Consider the following 24,942-nt stretch of genomic DNA (forward strand, 5'->3'; position numbering starts at 1 on the left):
ACCTCGCATTTGCATTTTGACGTGAGGGAACGGTCCAGAGGGTCACTGGGGAACACAGAGGTCCTAGTGTCAGCAGACTAATTAGTCTTGACTGGCCTGAGTTAATTAGGAGTGGCTTTTATTCCAACATCTGAAAAAAGAAATAAATAAATAATCTGAAAGTGAACAACCAAAATGGTGTTTTCCCATAGGAATGTAGTTTCACTTTGCGATTAGGACAATAACAGGATGCTGATTATTGATTTATACAGTGCATACTGCAGTTGTGTGTGCTGTATATTTGGACGTTATATCATGTATGGATTTTCAGTATTACTCACTTGAATTCTATTACCTTTACTTGTATACTAATGCAATATTCCTATTACAGATTCGACTGATCGTTCTAGAAGGCAAACATTGTGATACCTGCAGTTAGGATTAGGCAATTTTCAGTTCAACTTTTTGCTCTTATTTTGTTCTGATGATATACTTTGTATTTTAAAAATTGCAAATGTGTGGTTTAGTATGGTTAAGTGAAACAGATGAGTGGACGTTAAGTCCAACCCTGTTCCCCATTTCAGTTGTTGAGAAATGACCGTTTCCTGTGATTCAGTAGAGATAGTGCTCTGGTGCTCAGCCTTCAGTCAGCTCAGCTGATTCTATCTGTCCTTTTCAGATCAGATCATGTGATCTCCGGTTCATAGGCCTCAGAAGGCTACTGTTTGTTTGACAGGTCAGATGGGTAAACTGCTGCTCTCAGCTGAAAAGAGACCGTAATTGTTGTCTTTGCCCAGAGTATGAATCCCCCTCTGCCTGTGTGCTGCTTCTTTGATATTGAAATTTGAGCTACCATTGTGTAAAAATCATGAGCTCAAACAGGAAAACGCTTCCGTGCGCACTTCCTGCTAGATAGGGTTACATTCCCAGTGTCTCTCGGCATAAACATTATTATTCCAGGCTATTTCGATTTTTCCTACACCCACATTATCCACTATAACACATTTTTATGTGATTTAGGTTGTAAATTAATCTTATTTATGCTGGCATGTTTCATTTTAGAAGGCATAGATTATACTGTTTAATAATGTGTGTGTGATTCAAAGCTTTTGATTAGTTTAAATTACATGTTTGAACGGGGAGTGATACGCTGAATTGCAAATCTAATCACTTGTTGATGTCAAGTTAAATACTGCATGAAATTCAAAGCAGAAGTGGATGATCCCAGCATGCTTTGCTTGCGCGTGACATGACAGGATTTGAAAGTTTCTTGTTTAGGCTTGTTTGACTCTCACTACTGCTATTTGTGAAATCGCTCTGATCTGCTAGATAAACAAACAAGCTGTGCTGCAGTTTGAATGTGCACTGCATAATCTGAATTAAAACTAGATAATAAAATTTGTCTGGACAAACTTTAATGTTGGCTTGAGAAAGCCTGACCAGAAAGTTTAAAGAAGTCTTGAAAAACCTTGAAGTTTGAAAGTTTTGAAGGCAATACAGTCTATCAGAGAAAAAAAAACTGATTGTTGCTAGCGTGTTTCTACAATGAATTAGCATGTTGTTAGCATGATTTAAAACATTGCTAGTATGTTTCTAGCATTAATCAACAAATTGCTAACATGTTTTAGCATGTTGCTAGAATGTTTCTACCATGAATTAGCACATTTCAAATGTTGCTATGATTTAACATGTTACTAGCATGTTTTAACAGAGGGGGAGGGGGCAATTTGGCCATATCCGACATAAAGCTTCTATGGTGGTTACGGCCCAGCTGTGATATAAACCGAAGGTTATTTAAGCCTATATGTCCTACTTCAGTGTCCTGTTTCAGTGGGATTTACGTCAACACGGGAGAGAAAATTGTATTAAACCATTTCATGGTCTTTAATGCTGTTTTGCTCTGTGTCCCTCTGGACTCATTGTTGACTTCATAATCAGAACATCTATTTTTCCTGTATCTGTTTACTGTGCATGGCTTAATTTTGTTGGGGTGGAGGATGTTGCTGCCTTGCAGGAAGCAATGAAATGAAATATGGCGTGTGAGTCTCTTGATTATTGTCTTTTGAAAGGAAATATCTATAACTAAATGTGAAAGCCTAAAATTCATCAGCCAGATATTCAGACTGCATTTCACCCTTCGTTCAGATCGTGATGTTTGTTCTGTTGATTTAATTCTATTGCTTCTCTCACTGTATTCATTTTCTTCTGCTTTCTCTCTCTCTCTGTTTATACACTCAGACACTAATAACACTCTCAATAATAAGGAATAATTGATGACAGGCTGTTGAATTATTAGAAAATAATGCACACCCAAGATGGTAATGCGGCCACAAAGCAAACCGGGAGAGTGCATTATTTTCTAATAATTCAATGGTCCGGAGTCAGTTATTCTGCTTATACTATGGTTACCACACCTCAAGACATTGTTCAAGATGTTGTATTTCAAGACATTTGTCAGGTTTTTGTCCTTAAAACGCTCTTGTGTGTAGGTCTAATTTCTTGCGCATCATATCCCACGCCTCCATTGTTAATTTCAAAACGTCATTTTAGAGCTGGTAGCAGTGGCTTGAGCCATTGATAGCAGAATAATGCAGTTATTAATGCAGATATTAGAGAGAAATTAAGCGTGTGTGAATTACCGGAGTCTGTGTGTATCTCAACAGTGTTCGGCAGCACTAATAGTGAAACTGTAAGTTTATCTGCTTCAAAAACAGTGCCGTTATTAGCCATTGAGAACTGTCGTGCAGCTTTAGTTGTTATTTTACTGAATTTTCTGTATCAATATCAGAGAGAGTGGGAGAAAGAGAGTATGTGCTTTCCATACATAATAAAAAGTAATTTTGTGGCAAAAAAACATTGAAATAATTTGTTGCGTAAATCCTTTTGTTTACTATATTTATTTGCTTGGTCAGTGCCATTGCGGGTTTTGGTTCTTTTGCTGTTTTAGGCTGTAAGGACCTTTTGAAATAACTTTGGCGAAGTGATATGTATGACATGTATGTGGTCAAACCTGCCTGGAACTACTTTAGCCGTGCGTTTCCCTGAAAATAATTGCACACCTTATATCAATAACCAATAATCTCAGCACAGATGATAACCAATAATCTCAGCACAGATGATTTGGTAAATGCATAGCAGTTTTGCTCTTGAGAAACAAGTAGAAACAAGTAGAAACAAGTAGAAACAAGTAGAAACAAGTAGAAACAAGTAGAAACAAGTAGAAACAAGTAGAAACAAGTAGTAACAAGTAGAAACAAGTCTCACATTCAATTGTCTCTCACATTCAATTGCGATATCTACTTTTCAAAGGGACCACTAACCTAGCAACCACTTTAAACATCCTAACAACCTCATTGCAATGCTCTGGCAACCAGAAGCAATGTGGTGCCAAGTTTTGCACAGGCAAGTGGCTCCACTCACATTTTCTTCAAAAAATTGAATCTATTTTTACTATGATGCTATCCTGTTAGTCAGTCTTACTCCTTTTGTACCAGGCTTAATACTCAAAGCTTTGAGTAATTCGAAAGTATTGTTGATAGGATTAATTTATTAACATGGGTCTACATTTTGCTTACTATCAGTTGTGTTATCTTTCACACTTCCACAGGCCATCTGTTTGATTTGGAAAAGTGTAAAATAATTTACAATGGGCATATATAATTGTCACTTTCAGTGGAATTTGTGATGCTGGTAGTTGCTGTTTATTTTATATTCCTGAATCTCCATAGCTGAACCATAATCACATCCTTTTACCGTAATGCTTTGAGGAACCATGCTTTTTCTTGTTTTGGTTTTGAGAAACCAGTTGATGTCTTGAGAATTGTATTGTGTCATTAAGGCCAGTCACTCATTACTGACAGGAAGTGCTGAGTGGAGAAGGAGAAAGAGAGAGAGAGAGATGAAAATAGAAAGGCGGTGATGGTGAGGTTGTAGCAGTGCTGTCTCATTTGTTGTCTGTTCCTCCTGACTGCCGTTGTTGCGTTGAGCTGTCTACTGAGGCAATGAGACATGGAGATAGGGAATCTTAGAGATGGAGGAAGAGAGCAGCCAACTGAGGCAGTGTAGATGGCCATCTGTCACAGGTCTCCACTCACTCAGTGCTGATAACAACCTCTGCTCACCCAGTAGGATAATTCAATCTTCTCCTTGAGACAGTCATGGCCATCACCCTCTCCTCAGAGACAGCCCAGATACCAGATACTCTCAGCAAAGCTTTACCAAAGTGTGACTTGGTGCAAATGATGATGCCACATTGCTTAGGTATTGATGTGCATTCCACAATTTAGACCTTTTTTTCAATTAACCTGGCATGACACAATAAAGTGACAAGTGATTAAAGCTACTCTTCCAGAGTTTTTGTTGACATATTCTTGATTTCTGCTTCTGTGGCCTTGTTCTGATTAGCCTCGCCCTGCTTTTCATAACTGCAAGGCCATAACCATGACTTAAACACTGAAGAGACCATTTGTTTTTGCTTTTTTTCTTTGTAGATTTAATTTTGGGGTTGGGGTTATGTCATAAATGTAATGTTCCTTTTATTTAAATGGATTAAAGAAATAAAGAGCTTAACAGGAATAAAGAAAAAAAAGGCAGATTGTAGTAAAGTAATGAATTTGCAAATATTTGCAAATAATGTTTTTATTTTAAAATATGCACATTCAGTCTTAATCATACACCTAAAATGGCTCTGTTTATGTTTCTTGTCTCTCACATTCAATTGCGAATTTCATTACACAAATAGACTATTTTCATTTTAAAATTGTGAAATTTGGCAAAACTGGAATAGTTAGCATCATTGGATATTACTTGCAATTTTGTCTTGGTAAATATTAAATGTTTAAAACTTAAATTTTACCTTGCACACTTTCACTGTTAAAACTGATGCATTGCATTGGAATTCACGCTCGTCTTCTGTAAAGTGTAAAGCCCGCCTTCTTTGATTTGATTGGTCATATCAACATTTTGACGTTGGCGAGAGCTATTAGACTGCTGAAGCAGGCCATCCTAAAAAAAATAACTTTTAAAACTTCATCCTAACAACAAATTGAATGTTGCGTAAGGAAGTGCAAGACCTGTCCCCCTCAAGTTAGTCTCACATAGCCAGACCTCCAGGCTGATAGCAGAAGGTCTGGACTCCATAGCAGCTTTCATTGGCCAAGGACCGCCCAAGAGGACATCTGACGACATATAAAGCAACCAATCACCGTTCATTTTGTTCAGCATCATGTTTGGGTCGTGAAAATGTAAAGTTGATGTCCCCACAATAACAGACCAGTGTGCAGTTCATTCAAGAACATGGTGCTGTGAACTTCACATACTTTTGATAAGCGATTATTGTCACAGTTGTAAACAAGACTGCTTTCTTCTTCCATGAGGGGGTTTGGCGTCACAACGGCTTTGTTTCCAGGCCACCATTAAAGAACGTCACACACATGTCTCCCGGAAATCCTGAAGAATTCAACCAATCAAATGACAACTTTGAAACTCCCAAAGTGTTTCCCATTTTGTTTGCCATATGCATCAGACGTTCAGTCAACGGTCTGTGGCTGAGACTACCCTCAAGTTGATGTCTATGGTGGTTATGGCTCTGCATAACTGTGGTTGAAACAACTTCTGATCTGCTGTGATTGTGTAGCACCATAAAGAAGAATTGTTTTTGATGTAGATTGATTAATTGTTGATACTATTGTCTGATTAGGACTCAATGATAAACATGTATCACAAAGTCTCCCAAACAACTATATTCAGGACTGTTATGAGCAGTGTAGCCTCAGGCCATACACCCACAAAACGCCCACAGACTGTTTATGGACCATCTGATGCACACTGCACTCAAAAACTGCAAGAGTGGCCTGAAATCACCCGTTCCAATGGATCAGAGGTTTTCAAACTCTTTGATGGCAAGGCTCCCCCCCTGATGTGATGATATCCTTTTGACGACTCCATGGCCAAAATATAAAGCCACCTATGTATGATGAAAGCCAAAATATTAAATGTCACAGATGTATATTTGTATGTAATCCACTATTTTGTAGAGCGGGGTCAACATGACAATTTTCACCTGAGATTTGGAGCCAAATTAGAGGGGTGTAAAAATGACTTTAGAAAGATGGCAGACACATTTATAGCCTTGGCTGCGTCAAGCAGTTCCTCAGATTTCTATGGATCATATCCCACAAGAGTGGGACTAAGAGTGGGACAAGAAAATGCCAAACTAAACCTAATTCAGTGTAGTCTGAGACCAGGAAGAAGTCTCACACGCTGATAGGAGCAGACAGAAGCCACAGAGACTGCTGCCATGTTCACTTTTTCACTCTTTAAAAGCTTGACAGTGTTATCAGAGGTTTATGTTAACATGCGCTCACCGAGATGGAGGGGCGCATTATTTAAGCACTCTGAGTGATTTGTATATACCTCAAACTTCACTGTGCTGTTTTCTCTTCTAATCATCCCTGTCATATTACATTCAAGCACCAGGCATGCATTTGTCATCTCATTATATTATCCGTGCACTCATGGCAACCTTGGAGTCTGGCTCATTATTCTGGATCTGCCCACACACTTGATGAAGCCTGCAGATCCATAACAGCAATGTATTAGCACTTAATTTCTGCTGTTACTGTTTACTCAGCCACACACCTGAAGTGCTTGAAAACATTCAGCCACATATTCTGCATTTTATGACTGTTTGTTTCTTGTTAGTTCATAGTTCATAGAATTTTTTTTTTTTTTTTTTAAATCATATGCTGCCATGTCCTGTTGTGTATTAACACCAAAAGCAGGACAAAACAGTGCAAATCGATTAACCCATACAGAACGTACAGTACAGAGCTTGATGTGAGCACCTCGAGCATGTGTATTCTCGTGTGGCTCAATGGATTGTGCCGCTCAGAACAATCCGAACACCGCTGTGCGAACCAGACTGCAGTGCTGTGTGACCCATTTCAGTTTGGCACAATCTCTGTTATGAAAGCCTATGGGAACCTCAAATTACTTTAATTGTTGAAACCACATCAAGCTCATTGATGAGGAAAACAGATGAATTTACGCTACCCTTCATAGGTTTGGGGCCAGTAAGATTTCTTTTTCTGAAATAAATTAATACTTTTATTCAGCAATGATACATTAAAATGATCAAAAGTGTCCATAAAAGCATTTTATAATGTTACAAAAGATTTCTATTTCAAATAAATGTTCTTTTGATCTTTCTATTAATCAAAGTACCCAAAAAAGTGTCAAGGTTTCCACAAAAATATTAAGCAGCACAACTGCTTTCAACATTAATAATAATAATAAATGTTTCTTGAGCACCAAATATATATATAATTACACACATACACACTAACACTTACTTTTTCACTATTATTATTTTACAATTCTAACCATGTTAATAGAGATTTGTATGCTCTTATGACACATCCTGTGAATTACGAGTTTCTTTGAAACAATTTAGGCCTATATTGACATTTGCACTTGAGGTATTTATATTAGTAATATCAGTACTATCATTAGTTTCTGCTTTTTAATTTTTTGTTGTTTATCCTGTATCCTTTTGAAATCAAAGTTTTAGTACTAATACAGAAGTTGTGTGTCTGGTAGTAAGAGCAGCTGGAAAAGACGCTTACTCTTAAGGCCTGTACACACCGGGACGAATATCGCACGCGTTTATCGCCAGCGTTTTTCGAGACGTTTTTTGTGTTCATACCCAAGCGATTTTCACTGGCGATGCGCAGAGTGAACGTGCAAATTCACTCCCGGACAGTATATGGCGCTTATGCTTAACGGTAGTGCAAATAGACATATTTATATTAATAAAGTTAAAGAAGATAAAAATGCAGATATTAAATGGCATATATATGAGAGATGGTAGTCAGAAACAGTAGTGCAAATAAACATTTATGAAATAGACATTCTCAACTATATTTCTTGAATGTAAAAGAAAAAAAACCCAGTAAAAATACAGAAATAATACACATCTATTGGTGTGGCCAAGAACTGGCAGAGCACCCATAGCGTGCGTCCCTAGTTCACTATTCAGGGCACTGATCAGGGAGTCGGCCACATTCATTTAAATGGTATACTGATACACGACCTAGGAAGCTAGGGAGCTGTTTGAGATGCAGGGATAGTTTGTAGGGGTCTTCCTCGTTTACTTACTTTCTCTTTGTCGTCTTGTGTGCTCGGCAAGACTGTTTTGTGCTTGAGCGCCACCAAGTTCTGTTTTACTGTAACTTCAGCAGCTCCAGACATGTGAACAAAAGCACCAATCTCATTGGTCGGCCAGTTTTTAACGCGGCGCGTCAAACCAAAAAAACGAACCCGAGGAGTTTTTTAAAAAATGACGCTTTTATGCCTCGCGTTTTTCGCGTCAGTGTGCACACTCACATTGGCGCCCGTTGTTTAGTCACGAGGCGTTAAACGTCGGCGAAAATCGCGCGCGATATTCGTCCTGGTGTGAACAGGCCTTTATGTGTAATTGTAGGGCTCTCATCTGTCTCTCAACATCTGATACTGACTTCATCTCAACGTTTCTTATTTCCACCTTTCCACTACAAATCCTTCATGTAAGGTGAATTGTGTACACCTTAAAACAATTAATATTAAGCCCGGAACACACCAAGACGACTGTCGGCCGTTGGGCAGATTTTGTTCGTTGACCGACCAAGTTTTCTCAGTATGTTACGTACCGTCGGCTGAAGTTGGTCCTTGTCGGCTTTATTTCGACCAATTCTACATGTAGAATCGGCGTCGGAGCTCGTCGGTCAGGCAGGCCATCTGATCATTCTGATTGGCTGTTCAACTACTGCCATCTGCTGGCATGGAAAGACATTTCTTCTTACGCAGACACCGAACGGACCTGCTACTTGGCCGTCGGGGGTTGAGCGTCGGTTTGGTCAGGGCAACTTTGGACCCAATCGCTGCTGATGTGAGCCAACCCTGCAGTCTGCTTACGTCGCCACTAATTCGCCGGCGTCGGCTTGGTGTGTTCCGGGCTTAAAGTACACAATAAAAACAATTAGTCTTAAAACTGTCGTAATTTACTCCCCTCATGTCGTTACAAATCTACTTTTTGACTTTTTCTTCAGTGGAGCACAAAAGGTGAATTTTTGAGAATATCTTGAGCATATCCTGATTCATTTATAATAAAAGTGAATGGGATGAGTGCTATTTAGCTCCAAACTGACACAAAAAGTACCATAAAAGCATCATAAAAGTAGTCCATCTGATTCGTTTGCTGTAGTCCATGTTTTCTGAAGTCAAACAACATTGTGTAATGAACCAGATTGAAATTGAATTTATTCACTGAAAGCTCTCAAATCAAATATGGTTTCATTAGATGCTCCACATCAGGTAGGAGTACTTTGACGTCAGTGAATGTTGAGAACTAAAGATGTTTGATGTTACTGACGTCAAAGTATTCATTTAAAATTAATGACACATCCAGTTTCTAATAAAATATCTGTATAGAGATGAGGATATATGTTCTGACGCGTCAGATCCTGTACCCTTTAAATGTATTGCCATCGTTGCAAAGTACATTTAACACATGATCATATATTGATCAGAACTTAGAATCAGTTCAAATTCAAACTGATTCATGGAATGAATGAAACACAACCCTAATGTTTTATCTTTTAAGGACAAGTGACTTATTTTGACCTGTTATTTTAACTGAAAATGTCCATCACTTTGCGTGTTTGTGCAGTTGTATGGAAAGATGATGAACTGTTTTGATGTCTAGGATAGCTGAAATTCTCCTTAATAACAGAAAGACAGTAACCAGCAGGGATTTAGCACTGGGTCCCTCCACTGCCATCTCCATGGTAACAGCGCAGGGCTGGAGACATGAGTAAAAAACACAGGAATGATTAAAGATAAAGAGCATGTCCTTCTGTTGCTGCACATGCTCTCACACATATTGGGTCCTCACCATTACAGTTGAGTTCAGAGGAAAAACAATGAGCTCTCACACACGCACCCACTCGCTAATCATGGCACATTTTGCCAAGGGGCTCTTTGTTGCAGAGCTTTTCTCTGCCAAGCACTGATATTAGCACCATTTCTGCCTCATAATTCGCACAGGACTGGAAATGCTAAACGAGCATGTGCTAGTTTTCTTTTGCTCTAAATGTAATGCTGCTGCTTGTTTTGAGGTTTTGAAGGGTTTTTTTGTTGTTGTTGTTGTTTTTTTTTGCTTTATAAATGATGCAAGACTAAAAACAGATTTTGTTTGGTTGACTCTAATGAAGCCTCTCAAGAACATGTCTGGATCATTATGTTTTGCGTGAAGAAAGACCATCTTCTATTAATTTTAAGACTTTTTATTTTGGCTTTGTGCCATGCTTTCGAAGAGAATTAACATTTTTAAATGATCATAACTGCATCTGGAAAAAGAAAAAGAAAGCATATATACACAACGTTCAAAAGCTTATGGTCAGTATTTTTTAAAGAGGGAAATTAATACTTTTATTCAGCAAAGATGCATTAAATTGATTAAAAAAGTGACATAAGAACATTTATTTGAAATAGAAAATAGAATAGATTTTTTCAAATTATAGATCCTGTTAATTTGACTATATTCATCAAAGTGCTATAGGAAATTGGATTAGAACATGATGTTCTATCAAAAATGTTAATATGATATTAATTCTTGTAAGTGATTTTCTGTCTGCATTCATTCATTCGGCCTGTCTGTTTCAATGAGCCCTTTTTTTCTAGACAGAGTCTTACAGTCTAGAGCTTAGTCTATTTTTAACTCACATCTTGAAACAAGAAAAGAGTAAATATGCCAAAGCCAGAAAACAATGACAATCTGTACACAAATAGTCGTCATTAAGTGTTATAAATTAGGAAAGGGTGTGTTTGCTCAGTGTTTTTCTGTTGTAGTTATTTGAGTCTAATCACAATTTAGCCACTGAAGAAGGAATGTGGGCAGAAATACAGATGCCTTCTTCAAACTATAACCCAACTGATGTTTTTTGTTGTTGTTGTTGTTGTTGTTGCTGAAGTCAATACAATTCAGTGAAATGGTAAAATATCAGCCATTTCATCAGTCTATCACTATTACAAGCCTTTGATTGCCCACTTTCATTTGCTTAAAGGTGCAGTAAGTGAATTCTGAGAAATACTGTTGAAAGTGGATCAGACCGAGCACCACGACACACTTGTAGCCAGCAGTAGGGGGCGTGAACACTCAAGTGGGTGATTTTAAGATAGACTGTAGAAAGAGAAATGGCTGAGAGACATTACAAAAGAGAACAGGTCAGAAGAATATCACTGAAAAAAGACGGGTTTTGATCAGGCAAGAACTTTAGGACCTGTGTTAATATTAGAACAGCTTTCCAGTGCTGGAGAGACCGAAGGCCTGAAAACGGATGCTGAGGTTGTGTTGTTTTTGGTCCATTTGTGAGTAACATTGGTTTTGCTGTTTCACAAAACCAAGAGATGCTGTTGTTGTAATGTTAGCTATATGAACAGGACAGTTTTGAGTGTCATTGTTTGTCTGGAGCTGGTGTGCTGCTGGCAACTCTTGCTCATATATATATACCCTTGTGTACTGTCTGTTCATTTTTTGTTATTTGTTCATCATCTTCGCTTTATTTTTCAGGAAGCCTTATTTTCCTTTGCTTTAGCTATGATAGAGACATCCACCCTTGCACTTCATGCATTTTTTGGGGGTGGAGCAATGGTTTGTTTGGGGTGATTTCCAATGTCAACAGTGTTTCTCAGAAATTGCTTACTGCACCTTTAATATTCACTATTCATTCGTTATATCGCAGTTGAACAAATCAGTGTCTCAGTGTAGAATCAGTTGTTGTAATATAGCAACCTTCTTACATTACAGTCACAACTGACCTATAAATAATATAACACAGCAGGAAAAAACACTTTTCAATGCTTAAGGGTGGAATTAACCACCTGAGATATAGTTAAATGTCATATAGTTAAAATATATTATTTCCTTTCTGTGTAGGTGTATTTCCTCCTTGTGAAGATTCTGAAGATTACAGTGTTATTAAAACATTTTAGCAGTCATTTCCAGGATACTTTGTAAATGCTAAGCATTGTTCTCAAACTTTTTCTGCTTTTTCTCTCTTCCACAGAATGAGAAACCGCTTGGTCATTCTGCAAGCAGGTCCAGCAACATTTCAAAGGTATGAAAATCCATTTCCTTCCTCTTCTACTGAGACAGAGCGAGTGGCTTAGCTTTCTAGGGGGTCTGCACCTGCTATCTAAAAATACTTTTCATTCTCCTCTGACTTTGTTCTGTCAGGATTTCTAAGCATTTCAAACAGAAATATATTTATTTGCCTGATGCAAAGAAGATTGGAAGGACATTTTGTCTGACCTAGAAGCAAGAAAAAAGTATAAGAAAATGTACACTGTGGTTATTATTCGGGTCAAGGAAGCTTTGTTCTTTATTATCTAATCTTGAATTCCCATCTCATATTTAAAGGGACATTCCCACTGTATGTATTTAATGTAAATTCTCGCGATGCTGTTGTTAGAATAAACCTCTGTACTAAATGGAGCAATAGTTACTCTTCAATGTCTGTGCCATTAAACTGGATGTGTTGTTATTCAGGTAGCCAAGTATAAACATGTTGACAGTTTAACTAACTCCACTTGCTCAGCAAGATTCTCCTCAAATTTTTGCCTTATGACAGTAGTTAATCTGAAATAGAAGACTGTTTACTATTATGCACCACAATGGCTATTGAAGCAATGTTGAGAATATGGTGTGTACTTGCATTGTCACATTTCAGAAAGCGTCATTAGGTAGCTAGAAGTGTCGGCGCTTATATACTTGCGTAGAGTGTGTTTCCACTCTAATGAAAAACAATGCCACTTTTAGTCTCATTTCTTGGATTATATAATAATCACATTTGTTTCACATTCTTGCGTTGCATAATGAACTGCATTTGGACACATTGTAAAATTCATCGATGAGTGTAATCAAATTTCCATAGCTACAACTGCTAGCATTCCTGTAGTTTTGTATGTTTTGGCTCTAATGATGTAAAAGTGTTCCTTTTTGCTTTGGAGTTGGATTCCGACTAACAAAGCAAACTGATTTGTTCTCACCCTATTCAAATAAACCCTACCCCACATACATATTGATTTGACTATTTAGAGACATGGAGCACTGTGTTAGCCAGAGAGTTCATGTTGGAATCATGTCTGTCAGGCGTTTTCACTCTAACACGGTTCTCTTCCTAGTAGTGGAGATTTACTGCACTTCTGCGTAACATTGAGCCTCTTAACAGATAAACCCTTCACGTGAACTAATAGATGTCAGGGTCACCTGTTCTGAAAAACGCTCCACTGGTTTAGCTCAAGACATTCAGCAGGGTTCACACTCAAGCCTTGAGTGCTTTTAGGCTGTTTTAACGTTTGGTTTGAATGCATGTTTCCATTTGATTCCGTATGGCCTCGATTCTCACGGCAAAGTTTTTTTCTTTAGGGATAAAAAGAAGTTTGAAATACATTTTTCAGCGGTTTATCAGTTAGCAAACATCCCGGCGCCACCCACGGTGCTTGGACCGGCATTTAGATGAATATGTGCTGCGCTCTTTCCTCACAATAACAAAATAAATGCACAAGAAAAATGACAGGGGTGAGAAAACATCAGTTAAGAAAGCATCCGATTATAGCGATGTTGCACCAGCTCTGCAATTTGGCATCACATCAAGTCATGTTTACAGTATTTATATACTACTTCATACAAAATATTGCTTTAAAGCAAGCAGCTTTACAATATTAAGCATGAAAAAACAGTGTCAGTGTCTTCTAATTAAAATTAAATCTTAAATTTCTACTATAAAGCTGCCCTCCACAGTCCTGTGATTTCATGTTTTTACACGTTGCGTCTGAACTTGGACTAAACAGAAGAAATGAACCAGCAAAGATTTCCATGTAAATTAGGCAGAGTCTCAGAGCCACAGCTACTTATTACGTAATCGACATGGACCGATGGTAGTTTGAAAGTGTTTTACCAGCCTGAGCGAACTTTTCTGGAAAGTTTGCTTTGGCAAGCTGTTTCAAACTCCCAACAAAAACTTTGTTTTGGACTGATTTTGTTTGAAATGACGTCCCACCAGTTCTTCGATTTCGTTTGAAGTATATTGCCTTTATTTTGCACATTATAAATACGGAAGAAACCATAATACCAAATACAAACAGTACCGCAGTTCACATGAAGCTTACCTTATTCCACCTTTTGAAGTGTACGTGAACCATATTCCAGTTTAGATGGACTCTGTACAGTGAATTCCCAAATGTTTGTTCTCATAATTGTGCTATTAGGAGTTGAATGAAAAGTTTGTCTTCATTTGCTTTTAAAGCCTTATGTACTGTAGCACGTTCAATTGACTGTTTACATGCACATGGAGCATCAGGATGATCTGTGATCATCCCTAGCGGAAATTTGTTCCAGAGCTCATTTGTCTCTGACAGGATAAATAATATGAGAGGTCCCATTACAGTTGTTATCAGTTGAGTGTCCGACACGCATTCATGCTGCATGACAAGGTTTTGACTGCTGAGAAACCCAAAGGGTCCTAATAGGGGTCCATGGGGTGTTCCTGTCAGCTCTGTCATTTCAGCCGCACATTAAGCAATCAAACAAAACAACACACTCAACTGATCCATGTCAGTGTTATTATCCAGAATCCTCCTGGTTGGGTTAATCTCCCCAGCCTTAAAGGGATACCCACATATAAAAAACCTTTTGTTATTATTCATGTTGTTCCAATCCCATATGACTGACTTTCTTCTATGAAACCAACCCTCTACAATGCAAGTAAATCAGGGCTCGTTGACAGAACTGTCACTGTCCCGATCGGGCCAGTGATGCGTTGTTTGTCATTTGCACATGTTTTTAGGCCTTTCCAATTTAAACATCAAAGTGCAAGAAAATGCAAAAGATAACTCGAAGAAAAGGCCACGTCTGACAGCACGCGAATACTGAATTGAGCTCTCTTTCAAAATTTCACAAAACTGTCAACATGCCCATCTTGTAAACATAGTTGCTATGTCTTAAGTGAATATTAACAGTTGAGAAAGTAAACGTGTGTAACAGTATATTGGATCTGTGCATTAGTCTTAAAGTGACAGCAGCCTAATATTCCTGCTGCTGTCTGTGTTTTTAATGTTTATCAAACAACAGACTCACTGTAAAAAATCACTCAATGATCTTGACTGAATAACTTTTGTAACATTTGATTACTTTATTCAATTTATGTACCTAATCTACAGTAGTACCTAACTACTGTTAAATCGGCAAGAAAATCCTGAAAAACACAGTTTACTTAGTTGGTAACTTTTCTATTGTTTATTTGTCCTTTGTTTCATTATTTGACCTTTTTTTTATTACTGGCTGTTTACTTGACTTTAATAGTGTTCGAAATGTATATATTATATTTATGTAGAATTTTTTTTCGTTTGCAATGTTCTTGCATTTCATGTAAAAAAAAAAATACTAGCCAATGGCGACTCGAGCTTCAGTGTGTCCGTAGAGGGTTGGAAACATAAACATTTTTATGTTTGTTTGTTTTTTTGTTTTTTTGTCCATATAATTAAAGTCAATGAGGTTCATTGTTACTTGTACACTAATGTTAAAATATCTTTTGTGTTTTACAAAACATCAAATCAAACAGGTTTGGAACAATATGTAGGTGAGTAAAATGAAATGATTTTCAATTTTAGTAAACTAAAAAAGTTATTTTTTTCAATGTAAAAATACTTGTACATCTTAATATGCAGAGAAGTTGACAGCAACACTGGCTAAACCAGTGGCGTGAGTTTAAGGAGGGAATGTCTGTCTGTCTGTCTAGGGGGACTGTGTAGATGAAATATACTTAGTTCAAGTATGATTTTAAAAGAGGGTAGAATGTCTTTGCTTTGTAGAGAACATCTGCTGTGAACCCCTCTGCCTGTCACATCAAATGTCACATGTGAGTGATTGACAGACCTTTTTTATTGCAGCATCTGCGTTCATTTCCATAATCATTCTGTAGACATACGCCTCAAATTGTGCAGATGATAATGTACAAACAATTAGCTTCAGAGTTAATATGCTTCCAGAAAATTGGTTCGGGTTGAACAGTCTGGAAACAAAACCTTGCTTATTTAAATGCTTTTGTATTTAGTGCTGATTATCATTCCGTTTCTGTACACAACTTTTTCAACCTAATTGCTTTTTAGGCACAATCCAAAAGATCACAAGCCTCTCAAATCCACTTCATTATAAAACATTCTTATACTGTCTGCATCACACTGGGTTTTTTTATCATTTATGCAATAATGCTATTAAAGAACAGCGTGTAACAGTTTATTTCCTCATACACATTAACAGACCAGGAACTGACCTTTATTGCCGGAGATTCCATAATATGTTATCAAGTTACTAATGTAATCTTCTAATTCGCAATATGTGCAATGGCACCATGTTATATAAATGACTTCAAGTTGATTCACTACATTTGATACCGGTGGTTCTCAACCGGGGGCAGGGACCCATTAGCGGGGACCCAGCAAACTTTCAAAGGGGCCTCAAGATAGAGAAGCATTAAAGAAGCATTAAAATAAAACATCTACAGTAAAACTTATTTTTAGTTTAATAAAAAAAATCCTGAATATATTTGAGGCATAGCCTACTTTAGAAGTCTGGTTTCCAAGAAAACCAAGGAAAATGATGTAATATAATAAAAATCTTATAACTCTGTGGTCATTTTTATGTATTTTATGAATATACATTGTTCCATTTATGCCAAGATGTGAAAAATTTTATTGGGTAGAAATTGTGTTTAATAAAAAAAATATTTTTATTTATTCTTATCAAGATAACCTCAAACAACTGGAAAAGTAATTGGGTCTTTGAATGTGGACAAAGGGGGGCACTGGAGTCAAAAAGGTTGAGAATCACCGTTTTACACCATGTGTCTTTTTCGAAACACAGATAATGACTTGTAGGCATGTACTGTAGGTAGATAATGGGAAACAGTAGGTGCTCAATATACATTTGGCAGATACATTTTAACAATATGAATATTTCGTGGATTTGTTTATTTTTGTTCGGCTTAAAACTATTTAGTTTGTTTATTAACCTTAGTTGTCTGGCCCTTTGCACAGTTGTGCTTCTGTTGTGGGCTGAGGAGAGGTTTTAGAGCGTGTAATCTTGGCCCAAGTTGCTAGGTCACTGTGCTCTGTGTGTCTGATGAATAGAGCCATGGAGAGAGGACAGCCTCCCAGAATAACACCCGTCACTGGGAGCTATTTAGCCCTCCAGAGGCGGATGGCACACACAGACTTTACAGTAGCTTTGTGGAGAGAGAAAGAGTTAGGAAGGGCTTATGAAGGCTTGCTGAGCAGTTTTAGAGACATGGGCTCAGTCTCCTTCTCTTGTTATTCATCCTACATGTTCATTCTTTCTCCTATCTGTTCTCTGATAACAGAATTGAAGTCAAAAACATTTACTTTGACATTTGGGTGATGAAAGTTTCAGGTGATTGTCCTTTCAGATGGCCTTAAAGGTGATTCATGTGGGGTTTTTGTTGTTGTTGTTTCAATTTCAAAATACCAGTGTTAAAAAGTTTTGGGTCAGTAAAATTTTGTAAATGATTTTGCTAGAGGTTTCTTATGCTCATCAAGGCTGCAGTTATTTGATTAAAAATACATTAAAAACATGTATTGTAAACATATTGTATTGTATATTGTAAGTTTAGAATGGAAATCTTTTATGACATTGTTTAAACTGTCATTTTTGGTCAATTGAATGCATCCTTGCCGAATAAAACTGCTAATTTCTTTAAAATTTAAAAACAAAACATACTGACCCCAAATCTTTGAACAGTATTAAACTTTCTCCTATCTCGGCTTAATGCGCAGTAAGTATTTTACAAATTTATAGTAAAAATTAAGAGACTGAAAAAGCATAGGGCCAGAAACAAGTCCAAATGAATTAAATACACAAACTTGTGGCGGTGCGTAGATCAATATGTAATATGTACCAAAAATAGCTCAAAGATCAAAAAACGAATAAGATCCACTCACAAAAAATGGGCCAAAAAAGCTCACAAGTATTTATTGTTCAGAGGCCACAAATAAAATGAAAAGTGCAAAGTGTGCAAAACGTTTTCGGGATCAAGATGGAACTGATGAAGGTTTGATCCCGAAAACGTTTTGCACACTTTGCTCTTTTTGCACTTTTGCCTCTGAACAATAAATTCTTGTGGACAAATTCATAGTAAGCCATTCGTAGGATGATTCCTATGGAAAGTGTAAACATTGTGCATTGTTGGTGCTATCAAAACATTGCTCTGTTTGTTTTGAACATCCCAACCAGTCCAACATACTAACGTCGGCTCAGTTTGGGTTGGGACTATTCACCTAATTTGATTCGGCCAAAAATTGCTCACAGCATCTGAAGGCTAGAACACATTATATACCAATAATGTTCTCTCTAAACTGCATCTGTGCACTTACGATGTTTTTCCTGTGCTGACCACAAAAACATTCAAGTCTCAAAAATATGTGGGAAAAGCTAGAGATTTCTTGAATTGCTGGCTGCCCATTCAATTTAACTCTGACATGAGTGACAGCGACTGTTGGCTACGCTGTGTAGGCATGTCTAGAAACTTGACAAAGTTGAGTCCAACTTTATGCAAATCACCAGCAACTTGATGGGGCGACTACCAATGGGAGTGAAGTCAGTGGAGATTGTGATCCATCTCCTATGAGACAATCGAGTGGTGTGAAGGTATTCGTAAGACTATGAAAGACTGATTTTACTGTTCAGTTTATCTCTGAACACAGGAACATATTAAAATGAAGGGAAAACATATCAGAAGTTCAGTTTTTTTCAATGTTTTATTTATGTATTGATAATTGTTCATATTGTTCATAATATTATGATGCATTTTGAACTGCTGCAGTTTATATACAAATAATTTCCCCTGCATATTGACATTTATACACGCTGTTAACAACCTGACTAAAACCACATGCATGATGGGCCTTGTTTATAAAATTTCTGTTCTGCTTTCAGTAGCACTTGTTTCACTGGTCCCCCAAATGTCGGTGCCATGTTCATAATAGAGAATAAATGATTTTCCATTATCTCTGAATAACTCCCATAGTGTGCCTAAAAGACAAGCTGTTGGCCTCCACAAACAAGCATTTTTGAATGTGCACAAATGTACTCGCAGGTAGATTGAATTTGCACATTGTATTGGAGGCAAATTCCATAACCGCCGGACTATTTTCCCTATTACTAGCATTTTTGCTCATGTGTCGACACTCGCAAGACTCTGTGCCTCATCTCTTTCCAATTTTCACCAGTCAGTATGTGGTTTTGTCAAGGGTTTGTGTTGTTTTTGTTGGCTGTGTGTTTATCACTTCAGAAACACACACTCTGTCAGGCTTGAAAATACACCTTATCTTGCTGACTGGGGCTGCATGGAGCCGGAGTGACTCACAGTTAATCACGCTCACACTGTCGTCACAACTGTGCAACATAAACACATTTGACACTTTCCACTATTGTTAAAGCATTAGAAGGGCACAGGTTTTTTTATTTCTTGATAACAATATATTTTTTTAAATACCAAAAAATGTAATTTTACAACTATGCATGCGTACGTGTGTGTGTGTGTGTGTAAAAATGTGGCACCAAAAAAAGTGATGTTTGTTTTTTGATATTTATTATTATTTTTAATCTGCAAATCTATTTACTTGTCTCTGGAATATTTAATTTTAATGTTTAAATTAGGCTTTAAAATTATGAACATACATTCTACAATTTGGGAATGGGATTGCAAAAAATGACATAAATAATGAATATAAAATAAAATATTTATTTTGACCTCCTGAGGCAGGCAGTTTCTAGGCCCTATTAGAACTGGGCGAAATGGCCAAAAAATGTTATCTCTGTATTTTTTGGCTAAATGACAGTATAGGGTAAATCAAAAATGAAAATAAATAAATAAAAACAAAAGCACAGACTAAATGTTAACTGCTAAGAGAAACACACATTCACTCATTTGAGCCTAGTAGCCGAATTACATTACAGTAACTACATTTGATTAGCCTATCCCATTACAATAGTCACTTTACAGTTACTGCTATCATAAAAATACACTTACTTTTAGGTTTAAAGTTCTACATATGACACGTTTAATCTCCAACAACAAATATTTTAGCAAAATGTATATTTTAGTCAGAATTATTGCGCTCCGTCTGTTTGGCTCGCATGCACTAGCTGCGCTCATTCATTGAAGTCTGTGAAGTTTTGCGGAGACGCGCTTGCAGAATATTGCGTTACTCCTTAAAAAAATAACTATTCGTGTTGCTTAGTTACTTTTTATGGAAAGTAATGAGGAATTTGAGGAATACTGAATCTGTTTTTGTGCAAGTGAGATGAGTAAATGCCTGCTCACATTTAGTCTAGAACTACAGTAACCATCATTTTCACACAGCGCATACACCGCCTCGGCACTCACTAACTATTCCCCTCAACATGGAGATAGGAGAGGTGTCATTCAATAAATTATAAAACAAAGTAACTTGCTTTACTTATTTGAAAAAGTAACTCAGATATTTTCTTGTAAATTTAAAAATAATGCGTAACTTTACTAGTTACTTGGAAAAAGTAATCCGATTACATAACTAATGTTACTTGCAATGCATTAACCCCAACACTGCTGATATATGATACAAACTCGATATACTGCCCAACCCTAGACCCTATTTTGTACCCATAAAATGTTTAAAAATGTTCACATCTTCAGTTCCCGAGTTACAGCCTTCATAAACGGAAAGGGTGTGAATGGATGTGAGTGTGAAGCATATGAAGTCATGGTGAAGTGCTAATGTAAAGCGTTCACTCAGGCATACTTCCACATTTGTCGTGCCTGAAAACACAATATTATTTCCTAATAGTTTCTTGGAACATTGTTCATCAAAGATTTGAATTTTTGTGACACTGTGTGTCAGCTTGGGTGTTAGTGTGTGTGTTTTTGTGGAGGGCAGTTCCGGACACTCTATCCTGTATTGATCCCTGTCAGGCTCAGGGCTATAAATTCTCTGTTCGTTACAGATAGAATCGATAGGTAATTAGTCTGGCACATAAATGATGGAATCAAACATTGTGCATGCGATCCATGCTGCTTTGATTCAAACGCCCAGGTAATATTAGTTTGTTTGTGTGTGTGAGAGAGAGAAGTTTTAGGGAAGGATATTCCTTTTGTCAAAAGTTTTTATTTATCTTTAATGTAAACTTCTCCCCCCCCCCCCCCACTTTCTTTTTAAAATCTTCCATCGACTCCAATGTTCAACATTTAAAAATGAACTAATATCAATGGGATGTCTTCTTTCTTCAATCTGTTTACTGAATTGGTCTTATCTTCCTTGCATATATTTAACCATAAAAATACTATCCAAAAGTTTAGTGTTGGCAAGATTTTAAGTTTTATTAAATAATTCTATCAAACCCACCAAAGCTGCATTTATTTGATAAAAAATACTGTAAAAACAGCAATATTGATGTTTAATATTGTTTTAATATATAAAATATTGTTAGAATTTAAAACAACTTTTCTATTTTAATATATTTTAAAATGCCATTTATTCTTGTGATGGCAAAGCTGAATTTTCAGCATCATTACTCCAGTCTTCAGGGTCACATGATCCTTCAGAAATAATTCTAATATGCCGATTTGGTGCTCAAGAAACTTTTCTTATTTCTTTTTATCCTTATTCTTATTCTTATTCTTATTCTTAGAACAGCATTTATTTGAAATAGAAATCTTATGCTTATAAATATAAATGTACTGTCACTTTTGATCAATTTAATGCATCCTTGCTGAATAAAAGTATTCATTTCTTTCAAAGAAAAATCTTACTGAATCCAAACTTGTGAACTTTTGTATATTCATATATTTAAAAAGATGCGTCGAGTGTTGTGACAATGGCAAATTGGCTGTGATGCATTTCATTTATGCAGAACCAAAAACAAAAAGTTAATTTTACTTAATTTTATTTAAACTTGTATGCCTTTGCAAGGATTGGGATTTACATCAAGAAGTGCTAATTTAGTTAATGTTTCTAATTTGCTGCTATGGTCTCTGTTTTGCATACAGGCAGGAAGTCCGACCTCCATGAATGCTCCCTGCAGCTTCCCCCGGTCTTCAGTGACGCCCTCGAACCAGGATATATGCAGGTAGGTTTGCCCTCCCTCAATCCTGAAGCCTCTTTATGCTCCTGCAGTATGATCATGTACTGTAAGAGAGAAAAAGATCTAGAGGGAGACTGAACTGTCAGGACATCAGTGGGCCAACATTGCCATCCATCTTGATTCTGTCATTTTGCTTTCTAACCTTCCTCTTGGTTCCTCCCACCTGTCTTTTTGTAATCTTCTTCCATATGTTCTCTAATGCATGTTGCATGTATCTTTATGTCCGTTTTCTCTCTTCCCATCTCTGTTTCTGCACCTCTCTTTCTGTCCCATCCCTCTCCTCTCCTCTCGTATGCAGTTCTAATGACCTCGCTCAGGACCTGGGCTCACAGAGGCCCTTACAGGCCACTGTAGTGCTGTTGAACTCTAATGGTAAAAGCTCAGCATCTCAGGGTGTCACCATGACCACGCTCTGCCTGGACTCGCCCACCAAACCCAAAAATAGAACCTTGTTTGGCACAGAATGGCTCTCCCTACTCAAACCATCAGTCAACTTGAAACCGGAAGGAGGCAATCTGAAGTTCTCAAAGTCTCTGAATGATGTGGGACAAAAGATGGACAGCCTATGCAGCGGTCTTCACTTTATAGACCGCACTTGTTCGGACGGGGAGCTGGGAGTGGAGAAAGAACAACTCATGCAAGATGGCCACATCAAAGCCCTCAATGGTCAAGCCAACTCTCCCCCTCTGTTTGCTTCTCAGCCTCCGTCTTTCCTCAACAACTACAAATACATCTCCAACCCAAGGCCTGAGAACTGCCTGGCTCCCCCTGCTCCTCCCCATTCAGACCTTCAAAGAAGCTCCAACTTCCTGCGCCTCATCTTTCCGCTCACCCGCTCTTCCACCGCGGGAAGTCTGCGGGCGTCTGAGATGGGAAGCTACGCTTCAAAGCTCCACATCACCAAGTCATCCAGCGCCATGCTGGACGCCAGTGAGTCTTGCTGTATGGAGGAGATGGGAGACGACGAAGTGTTCGAGGAGGATTCGACCCGGTGGAAGCTGAAGATGGAGGGGTTACGGGCTCCTCTTTGCTCTCTCGAGGAGGACAGCGACTTGGATCAATGCTCCTCTCCGCTGTCTGAGAAAAACGGGCCGCTGTCGCCCTACTCCCTGTCGGGGGACTGCTGCAGGTTGGTGGGGCTTACTCACTCCTGGCTTCACCTCTAGGGTGATTCATCCTTGTAGTCCCACTACAGCCCTCATCTGGATATTTATTTCCTACCAGTCCCTGTTTATCCTTCCTGTTAGAGCCTGTGTGCTGTGATCGTTTTGCTAATGGCAATCGATAATAAGGCTGGTATATGGGTGGAGTTGTGAGTGTTAAAGATCCATGGTGTGGAAGAGGAAGTGCCTGGCCTGCTGTGTGGGATACATATTGAAAGCACTGTCATGGATAGTCCAAGCAGATTTCCCCAGAGAGATCCTATGGATACTTATGGTAGCTTCTCGAAAGATGAAGTTCAGGTAGAATGGAGATTGAGATCTGATTGCAGTTTTGGTTGTGGCTCTCTGGCTTTTTGGGATTTGAGACCAGGCAAAATGTTTTTCTCAGTATTCATCTACAGGGCCTCGCGGATACCTCAGGAAACGATTAGTGCAACTTGTGAGGGAGTAAATGGCTTTGCCAATTACAAACTATTAGTTCAAAAAGAAAAACTACTTTTGAAGTCCATGTAGTTGGTAGTCACAAATTCTTTTCCACATCTTAGATTTCAGGAAGTAATTTTCAAGTGAACTCTTTGGCTTATATTGAAAAAGAATGTGGCTGTGTCCAAAATGGCATACTTTCTGAGTAGGTACTACTTTTGAGTAACTAATTACTTTTTGACCTTTTAAAAAGGTATGTTCAATATGGTATGAATATGGGTAGAATGAAAGTAATCCGAACCTAATACATTCGTCATGCTGTCATTGAGTGCATTTACATGCATCCTCATAATGCGATTAAAATGGTATTTTGGCAATATTGCGATTAAACTTTACCTCATGTAAACCTAATACTTCGATCAAATGAATGCGATTAAGCTCATAATCGTAGTAACCAATTGCATTAAACTTGGTGGTGTAGATTTTATTCGCAATAAAGAGGCGTGTGTTGAACTCCGTGACATTATTCTGAAGTGTTCTCTTCTCCAAATCGCTAAACTCTGTCAACACAACTCGCTGCACAGTCTCTGCTCCGTATCTTCATCAAGACGGTGAGAAGAACGTGACAGCAGCGTAGGCAAACCCGGCATTGCGATTTTCATCACGGCATAATATAATATCCAATACGTCCATAAAAATGTATTTTGAATTTGATGTGAGTAGATTAAAACAATAGCTATTAACATGCATACTGTATTCCTATCTGAGTATGGTATAACCATACTTATTAGTGAATAATCAGAGTAATGAAAATTGCATGTAAACTGGAGTGAAAAGTTCTGCTCGTGTCATGTAAACATCTTCCTTACTCTGATTATGAGAAATAATTGCATTAATGGTGCACGTGTAAATGGAGTCATTGTCATGTGACCTACCAGTGTCAGTTGCATCGCTTTACTGCCATTTATAACACCTCACCTGTGGCTTCATGGGATGGGATAGTGTCCATCAGATGCACATCTCGCCAGAAGTAGGAAGTCTTCCGGGTGCTCTTCGCCTACTGTTTAATGAATACTGTGAATTCAGCCATACTAATCTTTTCACATACTGTTTTTCGCTGCTATATCTATATCTTTTCGCTAG

At 37.8% G+C, this 24,942-nt stretch overlaps 1 protein-coding gene across 2 annotated transcripts in view; it reads left to right on the forward strand.

Moving 5' to 3' along the window:
* marchf8 (membrane-associated ring finger (C3HC4) 8) overlaps positions 1-24,942 on the forward strand; it is a 127,986-nt gene that overhangs the window by 81,597 nt on the left and 21,447 nt on the right. The window contains exons 3-5 of one of the 2 annotated variants that reach the window (XM_048204282.1): positions 12,084-12,134; positions 22,119-22,198; positions 22,512-23,342. In XM_048204282.1, coding sequence (XP_048060239.1) covers positions 12,084-12,134; positions 22,119-22,198; positions 22,512-23,342 — 962 coding nt within the window. The remainder of the gene's footprint in view (positions 1-12,083; positions 12,135-22,118; positions 22,199-22,511; positions 23,343-24,942) is intronic. The other variant, XM_048204281.1, reaches the window with a different exon arrangement.

This window comes from Megalobrama amblycephala, linkage group LG10 (genome assembly GCF_018812025.1).
Source record: "Megalobrama amblycephala isolate DHTTF-2021 linkage group LG10, ASM1881202v1, whole genome shotgun sequence".
Classification (NCBI taxonomy): domain Eukaryota; kingdom Metazoa; phylum Chordata; class Actinopteri; order Cypriniformes; family Xenocyprididae; genus Megalobrama; species Megalobrama amblycephala.